The sequence below is a fragment of the Ciconia boyciana genome, chromosome 21 (assembly GCF_034638445.1).
Source record: "Ciconia boyciana chromosome 21, ASM3463844v1, whole genome shotgun sequence".
NCBI lineage: Eukaryota > Metazoa > Chordata > Aves > Ciconiiformes > Ciconiidae > Ciconia > Ciconia boyciana.
Genome location: NC_132954.1, coordinates 4196172 through 4218526, shown reverse-complemented (window position 1 = coordinate 4218526; position 22355 = coordinate 4196172). Strand labels below are relative to the sequence as shown.

The window sequence follows — 22355 nt, the reverse complement described above, 5'->3', positions numbered from 1 at the left end:
CACTGCCGGGGCTGGCCGGGGAGGATTTAGTCAGCACTGGGGAGGGTCCTCCCTGGGGCAAACCAGTTCCCCAGGCACTGGGGGAACTGGAGGGACACTGGGGCAAGCCCAGGCCTTGAGTCACTATGTGCAAAGGGAGGGACACGGGATGGGGCAGGCTGCGGGGACGGGCTCAGCCGCAGCACCCGGGGCGGGAGACAAGGAGCTGGAGGGAGCCCCACGGCACCCACCCGGGGGGGGGCTGCAGGGGGGACCCGCTGTCACCCTCCTTCCAGGCAGGGGGAAACAGGAAGGTGACAGCGAGAAGGGGAAGGGAAAGGAAAAGTAAGAGGAGGTTGAAAGAGAGATGGAGACGTGAGACCAAAATAGTGCCGGGGTCGGGCGGGGGGGCGAGGCAGGGCTGGGACAGGGATGTGTGTCCTGGGACCCCAGAGCACCCCAACACCCTGGGGAGAGCCGGGGGCTGCAGATCCTGGAGGCAATGACAGGGTGCTAGGGGGGTGACAGGGTGCCCAAGGGGGTGGCAGGGTGCTGGGGGGATGATTGGGTGCCCAGGGGTGCCCGGAGGGGCAGGTTTGCAGGTCTTTGGGTGCATTACGAGCACTCAAGCAATGGTTAGCAGCCCACCAGCAGGGAAGGAAGGAGGACGAAGGGGGGGTGCTGGGTGCTGGGGACAGGGAGGTTGGGACAGCGAGTGCTTGGGGACCGCAGCGAGATGTCACTGCTTCCTCCCTGCCAGCACTTCAAAAAGATAGCAACCAACACCATCCCCCCTGCCTGCACTCCGAGCTCACTCGGTGCTGCTCAGTGCTGAGCATCTCCCCCTCCAAAATTTCACACCTTCCCTGCCTGCTCTCGATGGCTCGAGATAAGCGTCTCCGGCAGCAGCAGCTCGCCAGCACACGGCCGGAGCTGAGACCTGACACTCTCATGCTATGTGTGACCTGCACAACCTCCCCATGTCACCCCCACCTTGACTCCTCCAGCGAACAGGGATGTTGCTGGCATCCTGGCAGCATCGGTCCCTGGAGCATCGATGGAGCCGGGATTCCTGGCAGCGTAGGGTGCTGGTGGCATCCCCATCCCCAGGGGTTGGGACAGGGGATCCCCAAAGCCCCTGTGCTCCCCCTTGGCCTGCGGTTGCTATCAGCGCGGGGGCGGCCCTGGCAGTGGGTGCTTTTCAGAAATGCCCCAGCCCTTCCTGGCCCTTTCCGCTTCGCTCAAGTTGGGTTTTGCTGGTAGCGCCTGAGAGCTTAAAATAACCGGGGGTGTTGTTAAGAAATGGCTTTGGCTCTGACCGCCCAGCTGACACCCGGCGGGGAGAGCGGGGGCTTGCCAAGGTGCACCGACCGCATCGGGTCTCTGCAGCAGCTCATGGAGACAGGGATGCTCCGACACCGCCTGCCCAGGAGAGGCCTTTGCCCATGTCCCCAGGGCTCTCGGGGCACCTGTGGTGGCAGGGACAGAGCCACCCCAGCCCCTGGGCTCCCCCGGGTGATGCTGAGCTGGGAACTGTCCCTATGAAGGGGGCTGGCCTGGGGCATCTCCCTGTAGGTGGTCTCAAAGCACCCAAAAGCTCCTGGGCACGAGGCCCATTTTATGGGTAGGGAAACTGAGGTAGGAGCAGGAACATGAGAAGGATCTGTCTGGGCTGACCCAGACCCATGCCCCCCCCCGGCTGTATTTTGGGGGGGTTGAACCCCTGTGTCCATTTGCACCCATGGACACACAGGGCTGTATCGCCTGCAGGCAGAGCTCCCCGCCTGGGTGAACACTGGGTGCCCCCACCCCGTCCCCGTGGGACTGGCACCTGGAGGGTGCCGCTCTGGCCACACCTGCAATGAGTTTCCAGGTCTCAGCACTGGCGAAGGGGCTGAGGGCAGGGCGGTGTTGGCCGCAGCTGCCAGCATTTGGAGGCGATGGGCTGTGGATTGTGCCAGCCAGCCCGGCTTCCCCAGGGTCACCCTGCCCAGGGCTTTGAGCCGGCGGGGGTCTCTAGCACCCCAAAAAGGAGGAAAACCCCCTTTGCCAGACCACTGGTGAGAGGAGGAAGATGCAGGGCAGGCTGATGCTTTGGGAGGTGAGATTCAGCCACGGGAGGAGAGGCTCTGCCTCCTCTCCCCAGTGTCCTGCCGTGGTCCCCCCCAGCCCGGCTCCCCCAAAGCAATTTTCTCTCCCACTGCTGGGGTTTGCTGTCAGGGGGAATGAGACCTGAACCAGGGTGGGGGGATTTAGGGGGTGAGGGAAGGCTTGCGAGCCCTGGTCTGCTGGAAGCTGCTGCCTTGGAGGAATATCTCTTTCAGCTATCGATTTCCCTTTATCAGAGAGCAGGAATATGTATGGGGCTGAAATCCTGATCAATCCCCGCTCTGCAGCCTATCGATCAGCTGCTGCCCAAGGGCTTTTATCGAAAGGAGTTGGGGATGCGAAGAGGAGCTGCCGAATTTGGGCACGACCCATCGCTCCAGGCCAGGGCGCTCTCTATCCACCTTTACCCCCTCCTGCCTTATCCAAAAGGCTGCGAAGCCACGGGGAAGCCTGGCACCGGGCAGCATCCCGGCGGGTCGCCCTGCAGGCACGCTCCTTGCCCTTCCCTTGCCAAGTGCTGGTGCCCTGGGGATCCCCATTTCTGGTGGTAGCAGGATGGCCAGGCTCCATCCCCACTGTGGGGACCCCAGAGCCCCAAATCCAGAGGTGTAGGGCACCCATTGACAGCCCAGAGCTGGAAAGCAGCCCAGGGGAGCATTTTTGGGGTGTTGGGAAGGAGGTGCCTGGTTCGGGCACCCTTGGGAGCACACCTGTGTCTCCAGTAGGCCAGTGCACCCCCAGCCCTGTGTCCCCAGCGCCGGGAGGTACCGGAGCATCCCTCAATCCTGGCCAGGCTCATTAGAGGCACGGGGCGAACGGGGGGCGCGGGGGGCCGGTGAGGGGGAGGAGCGGCACCGTGGCCTCCATTATTGATTGCTTCGTAGCCAAAGGTCAGCGGTGAGCGTGCAAGGACGGGGAGGAGGGAGGCGGGTGGCTCTGGGATGCGAGGGGCTCGCTGCCGGTACCGGGGCCGTGCAGTGGGGGGCAAGCGCCGGTCTTGGGGAGCGTGGGGCACTGAGCCGGCGTGGAGAGCCCAGCATGGGTTCCCATTGCACAGCCACCCACTGGCCACAGAACCCCATCGTGCCTCAGTTTCTCCACCAGCAGATCGGGTGGCGAGGCTGCGCAGCGGTCGGCAGCACCCTGGGCTGCGTGGGTGGGGAAAGAGGTGCTGGGGGCTGTGGGGAAGGGTCTGTGCTGGCGGGAGGGAGGTGGAGGAGGGCACTGTGGGGGCTGGAGGAGGTTTGTGCAGCCAGGAGGGCTGTGTCTGTGGGGTGGGCAGGGAACGGGCTCAGCTCTCCCCGATGGGGACTCAGGGGCTGCTTTTGAGCTGGTCTCTACCTTCCTGATGGGCAGGCGGTGATGGTGATGGTGCTGGGAGATGGTGCTGGAGCCACAGCCCCAATAACGCCATTTCCAGGGCCCTTCAGCTCCCCGGGACCAGCCCCTGCTGGGGTCTGCAGCACATTGAGGACACCAGTCCCCATCTCTGCCAAAGCTGTAACCCACCCACCCGGGTTTTTCACACCCCCGGGACCTCATCCTGCCGGGCTCAGGACCTGGCAGCGGGGCCGGAGCCAGGCAGCCCCCAGGCAGCTCCGTGCTGCTTGCGCGGGGGTCCGCGATGCCGGACCATGGGCAGCACCGCCGGCACAGGGCTCCAACAGAGCACTGCCTGCCCTTGCCCCGGCCGTGCCGTGAGGGGGAAGATTTACAGGCTGTCAGAGCCAGGGCCAGAGGTCAGCAGGGGTCAGAAAGTCCATTTCGGCGAGGTCACTGTCCACTTCTTTCAATCTAATGAAGCCATTATTTGTGAAAGCGGCCGCTTTGCCGGCTATTCCCTTGAAGCTGAGCAGGGCACAGCGACCGGCTCTGAAAGAACAGGAAGGAGTCCCCTTCCCTTTTGCATTTACCATTCAACAGGCCCCCAAAAACAAATACACCACACACAGAAATATGACGTGCTGCAGGGCTGTGTCACTGGGGCCAGGGGACGTAAAGGGAAGCTGCCTGGAAGTGCCGTGCTCAGGGATGTGGCTGCGTCACTTGGATGGAAAGTCAGTGAGGATGGGGAGAAATTGGGGGATGCCCAGAAACTTGCTGCTGAGTTTAAAGAGTTACAGGAAAGCGTTTCTGGGGGCTGCCGGTCCCTCCCCTCGATCAGGAAGGGGCTGGGGGGAGGAACCTGGTGCACGGAGATGGATTATTTTCTGAAGGATTTGTTTTGGAGAAAGCAAGGGCTGATTCCTCCCCACATCCTTCCCCTGTACCCCCACGCCTCTGCCCACCTCCCGCCCCACTGCAGGGTGTCCTGTCTGCCCCGGGACACCGACCCCAGGCCGTGTGGGTGCTGGCATCGGGGTGTCCCCTCCGGGGACAGAAGGGACAAAGCTGTTTCTCAGGGCTGCTCTGCAAACCTTGGCCCCGGCCCTGCCCAGCGCCAGGAGCTTGTTCAGGTGCCCCTTATCCCCCACGAGTGGGCTAGGGTCGCTCGTGGGCTTTTTTTGCAGAAGCAGGGGAGCGAAACGCGCAGGCGGCCGGCTCTGCCCTCCCCAAACACTGGGCGAAAGGGGGGAAGCGGGGAAGGGGATGGGCTGGAAGGCGGGATGAGCCGGGAGGAACGGAGCCGCACGGAGGGGTCTCCCGCAAGTCGTGGTTTGGTTTTTTTTTCCCCTTCTCTCCTCTCACCCCAATCATCCCACAAACAAGAGAAGAACGAGACTAAATGCGACCCGCGGACCTGGCCCTCGCTGGCCAGAAGAGGGTGCCAGATGCACCCCGGCTCCCGCAGCCGCCGGGACGGTCCCGCAGTGGATCCCCACCCGTGGGCGCTGGCAGGGAGAGGGGAAGCGTGAAGACGAGGAAGTGTGAACACGCAGCGTGGTTTCCCTCTTGCCAAGACTGTCCCCAGCCCCGTACCCCGGGCAGGGAGCTCTGCAGGCTGCCGGAGCCTGGTCGCGGGTGGGAGCGGGGATCCCGGTCTGTGGCAGACGGGGACTGCTCCTTGGCTTTGGGGACTTGACTCAAGACTGGTGCGAACAAGAGACGAGTGGAGTTTCCTCCCCCCCCCGCCCTGTCTGTCCCCGTTAAAACCGGCGTAAAGATGAGGTGACACCCTGTGAGCGTCATTATTAACGCCGCTGTGGGCGCGTCACGGGCACCTCCTGCTCCACCCGTGCCCCGTGGGACTCTGGTTCACCTGCGCTGGGGGGCAGGCTCGGGGGCAGCTCTGCCCCGGCCCCGGCCGCCTCCGCCCGAAGGCTCACCCGTCTCCCCGCCCTCGGGGTGCCCACGCAGAGAAAAACCCTCCTCCTCCTCCTTCCTCCTCTTCTTCCTCCTCCTCCTCTGCCGTCGCCCCAGACCCGCGGGTGGGAGCCCGGCGGGGCTGCTCGGCTCTGCGGGGAAGGGACAACGCGGAGCCCCCGGGTGTGGGTAGCCTCGGGGGGTGTGCGGGGCAGGAGGAGGAGGAGGAAGGGCAGGAGGAGGAAGGCAGCCCCCAGGACCCTGGACAGGGCCGCCGCCGGTCAGCACCACGGCCAGCGCCGGCGGCGCGGCGGCCCCGGGGGCGGCGGAGCCCTCGCGCGGGGCTTCCCCACGCGGGATTTCGCCGGCAGCACCGAGCCGGGCCGGGGGGTCCCCCCCGGGTGACACCACGGTCCCCGGCGTGCCCGGCCGCCGCACGGTGCTCCCCCCCACACGCTTCCCCGCTCCGCGCAATGTCACCACGCGGGACTCGCTCCGCGTGGGGCGGCCGCGGTCAGCGCAAGCGGCCGCCCCCACACACACACATCCCCCCCCCCCCCGGCTCTCCCTGCGGCGGGGGACGGGGGGGCACTGCCGGCTCACCCCGATCTGGGGGCGGCGGCGGGGCCCCCCACGCACACCCCACACCGCCCGGAAGGGGCGGCGGGCGGCGCTGTGCCCCCACGGGCCGGGGCGGCAGCGGGGCATTGTCCGCCCGCCGGAAATGGAGCCGCTGGTCACTCGCCCTTTGTCCCCGCCCGGCCCGGGGGGCCACGGGCCCCCGCCCCCGCCGCGCCTCCCCGCCGCCCGCGCCGCCTCGCTCCGCTCCCCCGCCGGCGGGGAAGCGCGGCACGGGGGGGGGGACACGGCCACGGGGGTTGCACGCCCCACTCGATGGACACGGGATGGGGCTGGGGGTAGAGGAAGACCCCGGTGTCCCGGAAAACCGGCTCTCCCCGCCCCCCTGGTGCCTCAGCCCGGCCCGGTGCCGGTTCCCCCGCCCCGCCGTGTCCCGGGGAACGGGCCGTGGCTCGCAGGTGGCTCCGCTCGTGGGGGGCAGCTGGAGGGGCGGGGGGGGAGGCGCAGAGAAACGACGTGGAAACCCCCCCCGGTCCTCGGGGGTCCCACCTCCTCACCCCCGGGGGGTCACGTCTTCCCTTGACAGGTGGCCTCGCCCCCAAGTGGGGGGGGTCAAACACCCCCCCCACCCCCCAAATCCCTCCCGGAATGTGTCGCTATTACCGGGGGGGTTAATTAGGATCACGTGGGGGCGGGATGGCGGAGCGGGGCCCGGCGCCCCCCGGCCCCGCGGGTGGGTCCTGGGGGGGCGGGGGCTGCTATTGTCTGCGAGAATTTGGGAGCCTTTGAAAAAACCCTCCCGCTCCCTCCCACCCCTATTGTTGGAGTGAAGATGGAGTCAAACCTCTCCCGGCTCCCTCCCGGCGGGGTCTAAGCTGGGGTTTTTTGTTGAGTTTTTTTGGTTTTTTGGTTTTTTTTTTTCTCTTTCCCTTTTTTTTTTTTTTTTTTTTTTTTTTTGGCTGGGCTGATACCCTCAAAGCTGGCCGAGGAGGAGGAGGGAGGAGGCGGTAACAGCCACAACTCGGAATTTGCAAGCGAGTGTCGGGATGGGGTCTGTTTCCAACCAGCAGTTTGCAGGTTAAGTTATATTATTGTCGCAGCCCGCCTCGGCTCCGCGATTATTAATAACGGCGGCAGAGCCCGGCCGGGGGGCACAGGGACCCCCCGGCCCCGGCCCACCCAGCCCCGTGCACCCCAGCAGCGAGGCCGGGCCCGGCGTGGGCTCTCTCCCCCGCTGCAGCTCTGGGGGGCTCGGGGAGAGGGGCGTGGGTGTTTATTTTTATTTTTCCCACCCCCCCCAGCCCCAGGATGAGCCCAGAAGTTTGGGGCCGGTGGCGGCTGCGGGGGTTGTTTGGGAGCGGGGGGGTCCCCGTGCAGCGGGGGGATGAGAGAGACTTTCTCCAGCGTGGCTTGCTGGGGGCAGGAGGATTTCGGGTTGGTATTTTGAGGGAGTTTTTCCCTTTTTTGTGCTTTTCTTTTTTTAAAAAAATTTTTTTTGCTTGTTTTTTGGGGTTGGGTTTTTGTTTTTTTCGGTTTTAAGGCTTTTGAGGGGAGAACGGATTTAGGGCCCCCACCCCATGCACCGCCTGGGCCGTGCCGGCAGGACGTGCCTTCATTTCCCCCCGCTCCTGGGGTGATCCCCACGCACACGTGGAGGCAGAGCTGACCGCTCTGTTTGGGGGGGAGGGTTTGGAGGGGGTTTTTTGTTTGTTTTTTGGTTTTTTGCCCTTTTCAGCTTGGGGAACCCGAGCGGGATTTGGGGCTCCTGCTGCGGGCTGCCCGACTGGGTGCGGGGCGGCTGGGCCGGGGGGGGACCCGCGGCTCCCCCAGCCCCGCGGCTCAGCGGCTCCGTGGGTCTCTCCCCAGGTGCGAAGTCGGGCGAGGAGCCGGCCGGAGACTCGCCCAAGGCCGAGAACGAGCCCCAGCCGCTGCACGGCTCCGGCATCTGTAAGTGGTTCAATGTCCGCATGGGCTTCGGCTTCCTCTCCATGACCGCCAAGGGCGGCGCGACGCTGGACTCGCCCGTCGATGTCTTCGTGCACCAGGTACGGGGCCGGACCCCGCGTGGGGTCCTGGGGAGGGAAGGGGGGTGCAGCCCCTGGCACCCCCCGGGGAGGATGCGAGGCGGGATGGGGACCCCCCACGCCGCCTCCACGCGAGGCCGTGGCTCCCGCCATCCCAGCCCGGGCGAGCCGGGGTCCCCCGGGCTCGTTTCCCCGGAGCGAGGTGGGTGGCGAAGGGCAGGCACAGCCGCTCGCCCCGCCGCAGCCCGGGGCTCCTCTCCGGGGACCGGCCCTGTAAGCTGATCCCCGAGCGATTTCATTTGCTCCTCCCGGTTCCGTGGGGAGCCCCTCGGGGCCGGATCCAGGGGAGCAGGTGCCCGCGGGGCCGAGCGGGACGTGCGGGAGCGGGGATGCTGCTCACCCCATGGAGGGACCCGGGGAGGAGCTGCTTTTCCCCCGGGTCCTGGGAGCCCTGGGCCAGGCAGGGGTGCAGGATGGGGCTTTCCGCAGCCGGTGGCTCTTCCCCGGGGGGGGAGAAGTCTCTTCCCGGGCCCCTCGTTTCGGCTGCGGCTGGCACAAAGGCGTGCGGGGTCGCGTACGTGCCCCTATGGATCTGGTACGATAGTGACAGTCTCATGTCCGGATTTGAGCCACACGGCACCTTTGCTGAGGGGGAAGCCCCACGCGTGTCGGTGATCCTGTGCCGAGGGACGTCGTGGATTCGGGGCTGCGGCTGCTTGAACCCCCCCGGCTGGCGGGGGAGGATCTACCCGGGGACCCCATTTAGGGGCTGGGGGAATGGGTTTGGAGATGGTGCCCGAGTCGGGGCCAGCGCTGGGAGGGAGATGTGGGGCTCGGCACCGGCTTGCGTGGAAAGGGGTCTGTGTGATGAGCGTGGCCCGTGTCCCCTCGCCCCGGGAAAGCAGTGGCCATCGGAGCTGGGGAGCAAAGCGAGCTGGGGCTTATCTGCAGCAAACACGAGTGGTTTTGTGGGTACCGCTGGGAGCGGCTGCAGGAGGTTTGGACGAGGCAAGCGTGATGGTGCCGTGTGTGCCGGCTCCAGGGAGCCCCTGGACCAGCCGGCATCTCCATGGGTCCAAAGCCCCCCAAACTGGGGTCTGTCCCACAGTCTGCTGACGGGCTGGGGGTGCAGGACTGAGCCCCTGGGCTGTGCAGGGCTCCTGGGACTGGGGGCTCCCAGGGGTCTCTCACCTCCTGCCCATGAGGCAGCGGCTCCTGCAGACAGGGCTATGGAGGTTTGGCAAGGGAATGATGACCAAGGGAGAAGCAAATCCCTTCTTCAGCTGTGGCGTGGTGAAAAAAGTGCCTTGGTAGGTTCCGGGCTGGATACCCGGCTGGGTTCGGAGGCGACGGCTCCAAATCAGCCAGGGAAAACCGAGATCCTGGTGCTCTGGAGAGAGCAAATGGATCTTTGCATCTCAGTGTAGCACAGCAGGACCCAGTGCTCGTGGGGGGAAGCCTTCCGCCCTCCCTCCCTTCTCCTGGGGGTTTATTGCCCCCAGACAGTCTGGTTTCCTGATTGCTCTTGCTCACATTCCTGCAGGAAAAGAGAATTAGCTGGGGTGTCTCTGCCAGGAGGATCTCACCACCCGGGGAGAGGTGCAGCCTCCCCTGTCCCCCATTTTCCGGGGCCGGGTGAGCCATGGGGTCCCATGTGCAGGGTTTGCTGCATTCGGGAAATACGGTGAACGCTGGGTAAAAAGCGGGTTATTTTGGGTAGCAGAGGGGCAGCGTGTGTGTGTGGTTCCCCTGCTGCAGCGAAGGGCAGGGTGCTCCCAGCGTGGAGCTTTGCACCACCAGAAGCGGGGCAGCTTTGGGCTGTTGTCAAGTCTTTCCCCTCCAGGTCGGGCTTCGCCTCCTGCCCCGCTCGCTGGTGGCACAAAATTGCTGCTCGCCTGCAGCGAAACAACTGGAGCTGATGCCGGCGTCTCTCCCGCCGTGGAGCATCCTGGCACCGGCTCAGCTCCTGCTTGGAGAGGGATTAAACTCACGCTCCCACCCCGGCCTCGCTGCTTTTGGGTGGCTGGCGGGGAAACGGGCGGATGCTCTCCCCATCCCCGCATCTTCTGCGGATGCTCTCCCCATCCCCGCATCTGGGCACTTCCCCAGAGCCGGTGCCAGCTCCGCTCCCTGGGGAGGGAGTCCGGCCTGGGAGGGCAAAAGCCAGCACCGGTCTGGGGGGGACAACTCACCGGGCTCAGGGTGCCAGGCTCGGGGTGCTGTGCCCGGCACCACACATGGCTTCCCAAACCCACCATTGGGGTTTAACACCCCAGAGCCCCCCATAACCCGTTCCTTCCCCTCTTCATTTACGTATGTGAATGATGACCCACAGGAAGTAATTGTGGGAGAAAGAAGGGAATTGGCCTCTTTAGATCTATTAAATCACTTTATTACAGGAACCAGGTCTGAATGGCCCTTCTCTGCAGGGAGCGCGTCTCCATCTCCCTCTCCCTTTATCTGATCACAAAGAGATTAAAATCTCGGCAGGACAGGAGACTAACAGGGCTCCTCGGGGCTGCCTTTCCCTCGCATTGTGAGCTAAAAATGAGGCATTTGGGTTCAAATGCCTCCCCTGGACACTGGAGATGGATTCATTTGAGGGCTGTGAGGAGACAGGGGGCATGAAGCAGGGAGGAGTGGAGCAGGTCATCCCGGGGAGGCAAAGGGTTGAGCAGCACCCGTGAAAGGGTGTGTGGGGGTCTCGAGGTGGCAGAAATCAGGCTGGTGCTGGTGAAGACCCCAAAGCTGCGGGGGGCCCCTGGGGATGTGGCTCCTGGGCTCGCACCATGGCTCTGGGCATCACTTATAGGAGTGTGGGGCTGCCGGGGAAGGCAACCCGGGAAAGGGAGAGGACAAAATTGGGGCACCCCGTGGCCCCGAGGCTCAGTGCTGCTGGCCAGAGCAGGAGGAGTGAGCGCAGCCCAGCAGGGCTGGGGTTTGCAGCCCATCCCCAAACCTGGTCCCGCTAGCCCTGGCTGAGAGTGGAGGGGAAGGGGCTGCCCGGCCCCTGGGAACCGCTGCTCCGCAGAGCTCAGCTCTGCGTCTCCAAGCGTTTCTCCAAGACAACAGGTCTAAATCCTTGATGAAGGCAATGTTAGTTGGGGGTTTTTTTGTTCCTTCTCGTGATTTCTGGCAAGGAGAGCTTCTGGGCACCGTGGGGACTCCGCAGCGGCTGTGGCCACAGGGCGTTCGGTTGCTGGCATCTCGGTGGTCCCACGTGTCCTTGCGGGGATGTAAGGCTGTGCCTGTGGTTAGACCCGCTGGGGCTGGGATGTGGCACCCCTGCCCTGCCTGAGTGTCCAGGGCAGTGTGGGCACGGTGGGGGCTTCAGAACCCCACGGTCCCCTGGGTGCTGCCGTCCCCGGGAGCCTCATGGGGGTCAGGGCTGGTGGAGGGGCTCCATCCCTGCTTGGCTGGGCAGGGGATGAGGCGGAGGGGGATGACGGCTGCCCTTCGGCCATGGGTTTCGGCTGAGCTGACCTGGGTTGTCGCCCACCTGCGCTCGTGCCATCCCCCTGTACACATCTGGGGACAGAGCCAGCCAAGACGTGAGCGTGACATGAGGTCTTGGGGAAAAAATTAAAAAAAGCAGGCGTTTGGAGGCAGCTCCATCCCTGACCGTGCAGGAGAGCAAAGGCAGGGGCACAAGGGAGGATTTCTCCATCGGGAAGCAGGGTCCAGCCCTCCCGTGGGGTCCTCTGCTGCCTTTCCCCTGGGCTGGGGTGCAGGGCAGGATCCGGCCGGGGGGATTTGGTTTGTGCAGACCTGGGGTCGCAGTGAGGGGAAGGGGGAACCCGCTCAGAGCAGCGGTTTGAGTTAGTCGGTGTGTTGGACCCATGATGCTCATAGATGCACGGGACACATTTAATATCCCACTTTTTCTGCTTTCTCATGTGCATCGCTCCTGTGTTTGCTCTCTGGGACCAGGGTCACCCCACAGCACCCTGAGGTGTCGGCGTGGGTGGCTGCAGGACCCGGGGGCACCAGGATTACGCATGTCCCTGGGGAAGGGAGCCCCTGGGCTAGAAACGCAGGTCGGCATCCCTGCTTTCGGGGGGAGAAGGGTAGGAGCAATTTCTTTATTGTTGAGGGTTTTTTTAAAATAACTGCTGGAATTAAATTGTATCGCACCGCTCGTGCGCCACGTCCTGATGGCAAATAGAGAAAGAGAGCGGCTTTATTCCACCCCTGAAACTCCCTCAAGATGCACACAAAAAAAGCCTCCTGTCTCTGTCTAAAGATTAACTGATGGCTGCAGGCACATCCCTTCCCCCAGCTCCCCCTCTCAGCCCCAGGGCGAGGGGCAGGGAGAGAAAACACCCTTAAATGGTCTCCCAGATAAAATGGCCCAAATGAATGGGATTGCTCCCGTTGGAGCCGGGGAGGGCTGGGATGGAGCCGCTGGCTTGGCGAGCCCCTTTCCCCGCTGCCTCCAGCTCCAGCGTTTCCTTTTCCCTATTTACTTGGTTCTAAGAATAAGTGGGATGAAGCTGAAAGCACTGTCGGAAGGTGCACTGCTGCTCCCGGCCGTGCCCCTGCTTTAAGATGGGAGTAGGAAATTAATATGCAGCAGCTAATCCTAATTAGCTGCCCCCTGGGATGCGCAGGAGGGTTTGGCACCCTCAGGGTGGGGAAAAATACAACTGAAGGAGCTGAAGGTGTGGATTTAGGGCAGGTAGCTGATGGATTAAACTCCTCGCTGGATGCTTTTTTCCCCCCAGAATTAGTATCTAGTGTTTAATTTTGCTGGTTTACGGTGGAAAATTAAGAGCAAGTGTAGTTACTTTGGCAGGAAAGTGGCTTTATTTTGGTTTTATTTGAATTGGGGGAAAAAAATCCTTGGGGATGTTGCTCCAGATGACAGTAGGGACAGACTGGAAAGCCCTGGTAATGTTTTGTTAAAGCCCCCTGTGCTCTCCCCGATGGGCTCCCGCAGGAATCACCCTCTTTATCTCTGCACCAAGCCCCCGGAGCTGAGGTAGGACCCTCTTTCCTGAGCAGCATCCGACAGGGGCTGAGCCACAGGAAGGGACCGCGGGGCGACTCCTGCTCCGAGCCGTACGCGCACGAACCCAAAAACAGCAGCAGCGCAGTCCCCCAGCGCTTGAACTGCTGGCACCGGGAAGAGATTCACTGCGTGGTTTGGGGAGAGGGAAGGGCTTTGCTCAGGGACGGAGCCAGGCGTGGGCTGTGAAGGCAAAGGGATGTTTCCCTGCTGGCCTCGTGGCTGGCGGTGGGGAGCCGAGCTGGCCCTGCTGCGTCACTGCTCCGTGTTGGCAGAGTCTCACTCTGCCAAAATCTGCTTTGGGGGCTGTTTGCAAGAGGAGACTTGCTCTGCCGGAACAGGGCTCGGAGCTGGGCTGAGGCTGCTCCGTCCCAGCGATGGCATCACCCAGTGGCAATTGGAGCCGTGCCCCAAAAAACTGGGCAAGCATCAGCCCCCTGCACACCAGTTTATTCCTGGCACAGGAGCCGAGGAAGGGGCTGCCCTGCACCGGCTGTGCCAAGCCTGAGCCCTGCAGGGCTGGGGGTGGCTGAGGGCTGGGGCTGCTCCCCTGGGGACGTGCATCCCCCCGGGATGGGTCCTCGGGGGTCATGGTTGGGCAAAGGTGGCCGGGACGCCCGGGGCTCTGCGGGCTGCCCTGCACCCCGGCCAGGCTGGCTGCTGCCTCGACCGCTGGCACAGAGGCTGGCTGGCACAAAACAAGGGATTTGGGGGGCCGGGGATGCTGTGGCTCTGGGGGACAGAGGGGTGCAGAGGTGAATGGGGCAGCACGGTGGCCAGGGTGCCCTGGGCACTGTTGTGGATGCAGGCTGAGCAGAGGGGAACACATTTGGGGTACCCCCAGCCTACAGGTGAAGGTGGGGTGCAGTGACGGGGCGCAGTGACCCTCGGGGGGCTCAGCAATCCCTGTGCCCAATGCCAGGACCTGCCAGGGGGTCCATCTTCCCTGGCCCCCATGGGCTGCTTCACCTCTGTGGAGTGGGGGAAACTGAGGCACTGGGGTCAGGCTGCCTGAAACGCTCTGGGCATGGCCCGGCCATACCCCTGGCACAGCTTGGTGCCACCGCTCGCGTTCCTGCAGCCGCTCTTAATCGACCATCCCAACCCAGCTCGTTTTCCGAGGGATTTAAGTTTAAACGGCTGCAATGCTCCCGCGCTGGTAAGAGGCGAGGTGCAGCGGCCGCTCCGCCCCAGGCCCCTCTGGACACAAAGATGGTTTGATTGAGTGGCCAGGGCTGGCTGGGAATAAACGTCCCCTTGTGTCGCGCTGGGGAGGCCGCGGGGACAATGGTGACCCCGGGGCTGGCCGAGCCTCTCCACAGCCCGGTGGAGTGGGGGCAAACCGGAGCCTGGTGGTTTGGGGAGCAGCTGCTGGATTTGGGGTGCTCCGTGGTGTCAGCCCTCGGGAGGGGAAGCAGCTCGAACTGCTGGGATCTGTGATGAGGGATTTGCTGGGTGGGAGGAAGAGGAGGGATGAAGGCACCCACGTGCAGGTGGGGAAGGGGGAATGGGTGAGAGTGGCGAACACCCAGTGCCGTGGGGGCGGTGGGCAGTGCTCGGCCGCTCGTGTGCTGCGTCTTTGTCTGCCGTAAATAACCGCAGAGCTGCCGGGGTGCGGGATGGGTGGAAAAGTAGAGAGGTGCCCGCTGTGATGCCTGGCGAGGGGGTGTCCGGGGGGCCGCAGAGAGCTGGGCAAAGCAGCACCAGCTCTGCTTCAGTTCCTTGTCCCGCTGGTTAACTCTGGACCCTAATGATGACAAGTGAAATCCTTGTGCTAGGCTACGCTTTAAAACAGTTTTATTTTGAGGATGGCAGTGCTTTGTGATCCCAAGCCCAGAGAGAGCCCCAGGGTCACCCTACCCCCCCTGCTACCAAAACCATCCCCCCCCAGGACTGACCCCTCAGCTCCGCCATGGGATCCAGACCCCAAACCCCAGCACCCGACGGGCGAGACCCGGCTCTCCCGCAGCAGGAGAGCTGGGCGCAGGGCTGATGTGCGGAGGGGCTGAGAGGGGCTGCGGCCATGCCGGCCACCCTTCCTCCCCCCGCCGTGGCCTGGAACTCCTGGAATTTGGGCAGCGGGAGCTCGGCCGCCGCCGGCCCTTTGTTCTCGCTGGCCGGTGGCTCCCGGCCCTGGCCCTCCCCTGCGCTCCCCCTCATCCCCAGCATCCCCGGCTCGCTCCAATCCCCCCCTTCCTCTCTTTATTTTTGGGGGTGGGGGCCTGGGAAGGCTCCGGCTTTGTGTGTGGTGTGGGACAGGGGCTCTGGGCCCCTTCCTTTCAGATGCAGGAGGTATGCAGCTAATTCAATGGGCTGCAGTTTGATTACCTATCTGATAACAGAGGAATGCCAGCAATGTGTGTGTTTTGGGAAGGGGGCAGGGGGGATGCGCAGGGACCACCAGCCACTCTGCAGCTCACATCAAAAGGCTGCGGGGGGGGGGGGGGGGAGAGCTGGGGCGCCCTGGCCGCTGCCCCCCCCTTCTTCCCCGGGGAGAGGGCGTTTCCTTTGGCCTTTTGGCGGAGGGGGCCGGGGGCCGGGGAGGCCGTTGTCATCCTCACCCGCTCCTGGAAAATAAATCGCTTCCCCCATCATGTTGTGGCAGCTTCTGCCCCAGCCCTCCTCTTCCTCGAAATGGGGGTAAGGGATGGCTCATGGGGGGAAGGAGCTGGACCCCCGGCACTCGGGGTACAGCAGTTTGGCTGCCCATGGGTGATAGTGCTCAAGGTGTGGGCTGAGTTGGGGGGGACCCAGCTTGTGCGTTGGGGTCCCCCCTGCCACAGCTCGGCTTTGTCCCAAAGCTTGGGGCCGAGCGCCTGGGAGTTTTCATCTCCGCAGTGTAAACACAGCTGGGCGGGCTGGGGCTGTAAACACCCGATAAGGACCGGACCTGCGGGAGGCGGCTGGCTCTCGTCCCCCAGCCTCCGGAGCTGCCTCCTGTGCCGTGGAGTGATGCTCGCCATGGCGTGATGCTCAGCTCCTCCTCATCCCCGAAATGCTGCTGGAGTGGGGCAAATTTGCCATCCGTGGCAGCCCCCATTGCCCAAACTGGCTCGCATGGGAGGTTTGAGGGGGCCGGTGGGGTGGCACGGTGGGGACAGGGCAGGGTTGGTGGCTGATCTCGAGGTGCCAAGGCTGAGCCAGGCACCTCCTGTGTTGTGCTGGCAGCTGCTTTGGACACAGAGCTCCTGCTTGGGCGATGCTCAGCATCCTCCCAGCGATGCTCAGCACGGGGGGAAAGCCGAGCTGGGGCTGGGGAGCAGTGTCGGGCCATTGCGCTGAGCGTGGCAGGGTGTTTGCCAGGGGTAGGCGGTGATGGGACTGCCCAGACCAGCCCTGGACGGGCAGAGGTTGCTGCTGAGCTCCTGTCGCGTCCTCCTTGTCATTGGGGACCTTGTAGCTCGTGGTTTGGCTCTCCCTTTTGTGAGCAGGAGCAGGTCGGAGAGCAAAGGTTTCTGACGATCCCATCCGGACCGCCCTGGACCCTGTCCCAGCGGGCAAGTGAACAGGATGGATGTGGGTGACTTGGCACAGCCCATGGGGTCTGTCCCACCCGGAGCTGGGTCCCCAAACACAGAAGGAGGGAAAAGCAGCAGAAAAAGGAGCCTTGAGGGTTGTTCCTCAAGCTCTGCTGCATTCCCACTTCCCTCGTGTGCCCACGGACACACACAGGTCTTGCAAGACCCCACCAAAAAAATTCACTCCTAAAACCCAACAACTCCATTTCGTCCCTCTCTGCTTTTTTGTGGGGTGTCTCCACATGGGTCCTGGGGAGATTTAGGGGTGGAAGAGGGGGAGGGAGAGGGGAACCATTCGGGCCTGCCCGTCCCCGGGCAGCATGCGCCCAGAGGCTCGGTGCGGGAAGGATGGGCGGCCGCAGCCCACGTGACGGGAACTCGCCAGGCCATGAATGGGGGAGATGCTCCATTCATAAATGCAGGGTCTTGCTGCAGCCGCCTGCACTGGCTCTGCCTGGAGTGGCTCTGCCCCGCTGGAGCTGCTCCTCCCTCTGCCAGCAAATCCCCCTTAACTCTTTGCTCGTGCTCATTTGGGCTCCGCTAACGAAGTTGAGCGAAAGCCCTGCTCAAATCACTGCGTGGGATGCAGCAGTTCTGGTCCGGCGGAGCAGGCAGTGATGCTCAGGGCAGTGCTCGCTGGCACGGGGTGGCGAGAGATGTTGGCCATGTCGCCCATTTCAGCTCCTTATGAATTTGTTTTGCTAAAATGGATGGAGTTCATGAACGTGGAGTGGATTTTTCTATCATGCCACAACCCCCCTCCCCAGCCTGGATCTGAACTCCTGAGTTGGATTGCACAGTGACGACGGATGTGGCGATCCTGGGAGGGACAGGAGATGCCCCCAGCAGTGACGATCCAGGGCCAAAAGGCTGCTTAATTAATTACTGGGGGCATTTAAAGGGCTTGAACCAAGGTGAGCTGCAGCGAGGGGCTGCAGTGCAGGGGGCTGGCTGGGACCCTGGGCTGGCAGCATCAGTTTCCAGCCTCCTGGCCTTGCTGCGGGTCTTGCCATGAGCGGGGTTGCACGTGCCTGGGCAAAGCCTCGCGATCCTTTTGTCTTTTTAAAATGATGTTTTGGATCTCCCCGCAAGCATCCCCAGCCCAGGGAGTGTCGGGAGGTGCAGGGGCAGCTCTTGCTCCCCAGCACGGGGCTGGGTGGGAGAAGGGGGCTGTTTTGCAGTGCTGAGAGCCAGCATTTTGCAGGGAGCACTGCTGAAATTTGGGTCAGAGCTGGCTCTGCTGGCCCTTGCTTGCCAAACCAGCAAGCCCCACTTGGCCGGGTGTCTCAGCTCACTGAAGGCTCTGTGTTATCAAACGGGGCTCCAGAGATTTTAGGGAGATGAAGGTGCCTGGTCAAGCTTGGTCCCCGATGTTTGTCCCCTCACAAGGGGCAGGCATGGAGGACGTTGGCAGCTCTCGTGCCACAGGAGGTGTTTGCTGGGCTTGGGGCTTCTCGTGTGCCCAGCGGACACCCCAGCTCGGTGCTGACCCCTGTCCTTTCCCCGTGCCCCCCCAGAGCAAGCTCCACATGGAGGGTTTCCGCAGCCTGAAGGAGGGCGAAGCTGTCGAGTTCACCTTCAAGAAGTCATCCAAAGGTTTGGAGTCCATCCGGGTGACCGGCCCGGGGGGTGTCTTCTGCATCGGCAGTGAGAGGAGACCCAAGGGCAAGAGCCTTCAGAAACGCAGATCGAAAGGAGACCGGTAAGGGGCAGCTAGGGCCTGATCCGGGGCAGGGTCCGAGCCCTGCGGGCACCAGGAGCTGCCCGGCACGCTGCCTGCGGCATGGGGATGGGCTCGGGTCCGGTGGGGCGGGCAGCAACCCTTCCTCTGGGAAAGTGGCTTCCTTCGGCGGTTAATGAGTGGCAGATGCAGCTTGGTGGGGAAAGGGCAGCAAACCAGCAGCGAAAGGGCAGAGGTCAGGGACACCCCGGGCGGCCGCTCCCCTCGTCTGGGGGAGCCGTGCTGGGCAGGGGTAATTTTCTCGAAGAGAAACCCTTCCTTGTGGGAAGGAAATGGCCGGACGTCCTGGCAGCCTCTCCCATGGTGAGGCTGGGAGCCCCGGGGCGAGTTTCTGGCCAGCCCTTCATCCCCCCTCTCCTCTCCCATCCTCTCCATCCTGGCTGTCCGGCGATGCCTCATCCTGGCTTTCCCAGCGGATGCTGCCCTCCCCACCCGGCTGTTCTCACAAGTGGGTTTTAAAATTAGTTGGAAAGGAATTGGGAAGGAAAAGGAAAGAGAAAAGGGTTGTGGCTGTCCCAGACGGATGCAGGATTTAAAATAGGCAACAAGGCAGCTCCCTCTGCCCACACCGCTCTGGTGCAAAGGTGGCACCTGGGGGACGAGTTCTGCGAGGGTACAGCCGTGAGAGAAGCCACCTTTGGGGTTGTCCCCACACCGATGGCCACGGTCCCTGCAACCGTTCTCCTGGCTGGGGCTGTCAGCCGTCCTATTGCCTGTTCTTGCTCTGCCGCAGGCTTTTGGTCCGTACCGTGTCACCCTGGGTGCAGGGTCTGTAGACACAGGAGCCAGAACCATGATGGAGCCAGAGGGGTGGAAGCCCCCGATGTCCCCGAGTGCTTGGTTTTGGTGCAGGGGTTTGCTGCCATCTCCTGGGTACCAGCAGCACCGCTGAGCCAGACCCAAACTGGCCGTGCTGGAGCTGGGGCTCTGCAGGGACCAAACCCAGGGCCACTGTCTGTCCCCAAAGAGCCGACCCCACGTCCCTGCAGCAGCCAGGCCATTTTGAGCCCAGCTCTGGCTGCGAAGCCAGATGGGTCCCAGGCACGGCCATGGCAGCATCCCACCTCATTTTGTTTCTCCTCCTCGAATCTCTCTCCTCCCCCCCCGCAGATGCTACAACTGCGGCGGGCTGGACCACCATGCCAAAGAGTGCAAGCTCCCGCCGCAGCCCAAGAAATGCCACTTCTGCCAGAGCATCAGCCACATGGTCGCCAACTGCCCCGCGAAAGCACAGCAGTCCCCCAGCTCCCAGGGAAAACCTGCCTACTTCCGAGAGGAGGAGGACATGCACAGCTCGGCCCTCCTCCCCGAAACCCGGGAATGATGGCGGGTAGTGGGGAGGGGGGGCTTCCACCGGGATGAAAAGGCTTTGGCAAGGCAACGGGCAGCCGCGGGGGCTCGGAGGAGGGAGGGCAGTGTCAAGGACCGGGGAGGGAAGACGGCAGTGCTAATGGCGGGGACCCGGTGTCCCTGCACAGACCTTTTCCCCCTGTTCCCAGCCCGGGGAAAGCCCTGCTTTAATCGGGATGGCTCGTTCCAAAAATAGGGGAAGGCAGCACTCAACACACCTCTTCCAGCTAACAAACCCCCCATATTTGATTCATCTGTATTCTTTTCCTAAACGAAGCCAGGCAGTAGTGTCTCTGGGAGGAGGAGCAGAGAAGCGACATCTCAGGGAGGAGCTCATGGCTCCTTGTTCTCCTGAGCTTCAAACAGGCTCCAGCACAGCTTGGATGAGCTGCAGGGGACCCGCTCCTACGCCTGTCCCGTCTCTCTGCCCCAAGGAGGGAGGCTGAGGGGGGAAGGCTGGCTGCAGAGCGCTGGGGAGATGCCCGTGGGCTGGCCCCGCGGGTCCCTCTGCTGCTCGTGGCTTCTAATTTGCAGGTTGATGCAAGGATTTGCAGTTTTTCCATGGTCACCCCATTGCTGAAACCAGCAGAGTTCAGATTTGGGCTCAGTCTGGAAGGAAATGGGGCATCTCTCGGGGCTGGGCTAAGGCTTGCCACTTGCTCGTGGGCTGCGAGCTGGGGCTTGGGGGAGATCAAGTCAAAAGAAAACTTTTTTTTTTTTCCTTCCCCCTAAGCCTTCCCAAGTGCCAGCCCAGAGAGCGCAAAGTGTTTTATGCAGCCACCTCTTCCCCTCTAAGGCTTCTCCCTGCCTCCGAAATGCGGAGCTGGGAAGGGAGAGGGCTTCATGGAGCAGAAACGCTCTTTGTTAAGCCTTGGGCACCAGATACGGGGCAGAGTCGGCTCCCGGGGAAGTTGCTGGCAGCGTTTTCCTCGGAGACCATGTACGCAACCCACCCGGGGCTCATGCAGATCCAGCCGTGGCTTGATCCAGACACCAGACCGCCTGGGTCTTCCCACGGGCTGTGGATCAAACCCACGCAGGACAAAAACGCGCCTCTGCTCCTCCTGCCCATCCCACGCTCCAGAAACCGATGGCTCCTGGGCTGAGCCTCCCCAGGGGCAGAGGAAAAGGGTGCCCCAGGTCGTTAGCGGCTGCTGTCCTCCCTCCCCACCGGCCCCCCAAGTCTTGCCTTTATTTATTGACCCCGGTGGACAGCCCTTCTCCCGGGACAGCCCCCCCGGTGCGTGCCGAAGCCAACGCCAAGTGAAACCTGCACTAGGACGTGCGTGAATGACGTATCTTTGGGTTTGTTTGTCGTCTTTGTTTTGGGTCTTTTTTTTTTTAATATAAATATTCTGGTTTTGTATTTTTGTATATTTTAATCTTTAAGAAAAGAAAAAAAAAAGAGAGAGAAAGGACATAATTCCTGCAACTTATTCTCAGGTATTCGAGCAATCTCAGGGATAAAATGCCTCTGTAGCCCAGTGCTGGACAGAGAGGAGGGTTTTTTCTAACAGCACAAAGATGTGATGAAGTTTGTATTGGAAGTGTAGACCTACCTCACTGGATGTTCGCTAGGTGGACTGACGTGTTGTCGAGCTTTTCAGTTGTGTTTTTTGGTATGTTTGGGATTTGTTTTCTTTTTAACTGTATTTTAATAGTGTCTCTTTCCCTTCCCCGCGGACTGAGGAGGAATTTGGGTCTGTAGATCCGTGTGTGGGGATGGAGAAGCCAGGCAGTGCCACGGGGCAGGGAACAGCTGCTAGAGCCCGTGTCGGCTCCCCAACTCCAGATTTTCTCCCAGCCTGGTGGCTTTTGAGGACTGTCCTCCATTTCTCTCTCCTGTTTACTCTCACACATCCCCTCCCTGCCATCCTGATGGGAACGCTCCAGTCCACCCCGGGCCCCAGTCCTCCCGTCGCCCACAGGCTGGGATGTCGCACAGGCTCCCAGCAGGCTGGTGCTGTGTGGCTGGGGGTCAGAAAGCCAGGATGGGGGTCCCAGCCTGTTCAGGGGGACATGGCAAGAGCAGACAGCAGCCGGGGAGGTTGTTGGGAGACTGAGGGTTATCCTCAATCCCCTGCCCTAACTTGCCCTCGAGCAAAGGGCTGGCTGGCTGCCCGTGACCTCCTAGGACGAGGGACCTGGTGCCAAGGTGGACCCAAGTCCAAGAGCGGTGCAACTGCTCCATCTTTCTCCTCCCTTCCTGGCTTCCCCCAAATGCTGGCTCATGATGGCCGGGGGAAACACTGGAACCCTGGTTTTGGGGCATTAACACTCCACTTTGCAGCCCGGGGACTGGCTGGAGCCTTCCCAGGGAGGGCGTCTCGCCGTGCCGGCGTGTCAGGACGTGGGCGCGGTTTCTGCTGTTTTTTAGGTAGCGATAGGTTTAGATGTAGAGCAGGGCTGGAACAGACAGGGAGGACCTACTCCATCCTCGCCGATGAGGGTCACCGGTGGGGATTTGCTGAGGCTGCTGGAGCCCGGTGACCCCTCTCAGGCTTCGCTCTGCCCTGCTTTGCTTTGCTTTGCAGGCACTGGGGGGATGGAGAGCGGCTCCCCAGCCGCTTGCCTGCCCTGCTCCAGTAGTTTTTATGGTGAGGTGGTGGTCTCTTCTTGGGAGGGTGGGGGGAATGACTTTTTTTAGTTCTTGACTAGCAATGGGATCTATACAAAACTACTTCAGGAAAACGGCTTTTGTCTGAACGGGGTAAATGCAATAGAGCGCACTGGGCTGCGTGTCTAAGCCTGGGCCTCGGTCCCGCTGCCGCGTTGCGGGGGGCTGTTGGCCTTCCCCTGGCACC

At 62.7% G+C, this 22355-nt stretch overlaps 1 protein-coding gene across 1 annotated transcript; it reads left to right on the top strand.

The window, feature by feature from the left end:
* The first annotated feature begins 6956 nt into the window (after window positions 1-6956).
* Window positions 6957-19525, top strand: LIN28A (lin-28 homolog A). Its single transcript, XM_072885211.1, has 4 exons — window positions 6957-6987; window positions 7777-7955; window positions 17978-18162; window positions 19312-19525. The coding sequence occupies exons 1-4, from the start codon at window positions 6957-6959 to the stop codon at window positions 19523-19525; spliced, it is 609 nt and encodes a 202-aa protein (XP_072741312.1).
* The last annotated feature ends 2830 nt before the right edge of the window (window positions 19526-22355 follow it).

Bases quoted from the DNA above. Each gene is read 5' to 3' on its own strand.
- LIN28A (XM_072885211.1), top strand. From the start codon at position 6,957: ATGGGGTCTGTTTCCAACCAGCAGTTTGCAG. The intron at 6,988-7,776 runs GTTAAGTTATAT...GTCTCTCCCCAG, and splicing joins TTCCAACCAGCAGTTTGCAG to GTGCGAAGTCGGGCGAGGAG. The intron at 7,956-17,977 runs GTACGGGGCCGG...GTGCCCCCCCAG, and splicing joins TCGATGTCTTCGTGCACCAG to AGCAAGCTCCACATGGAGGG.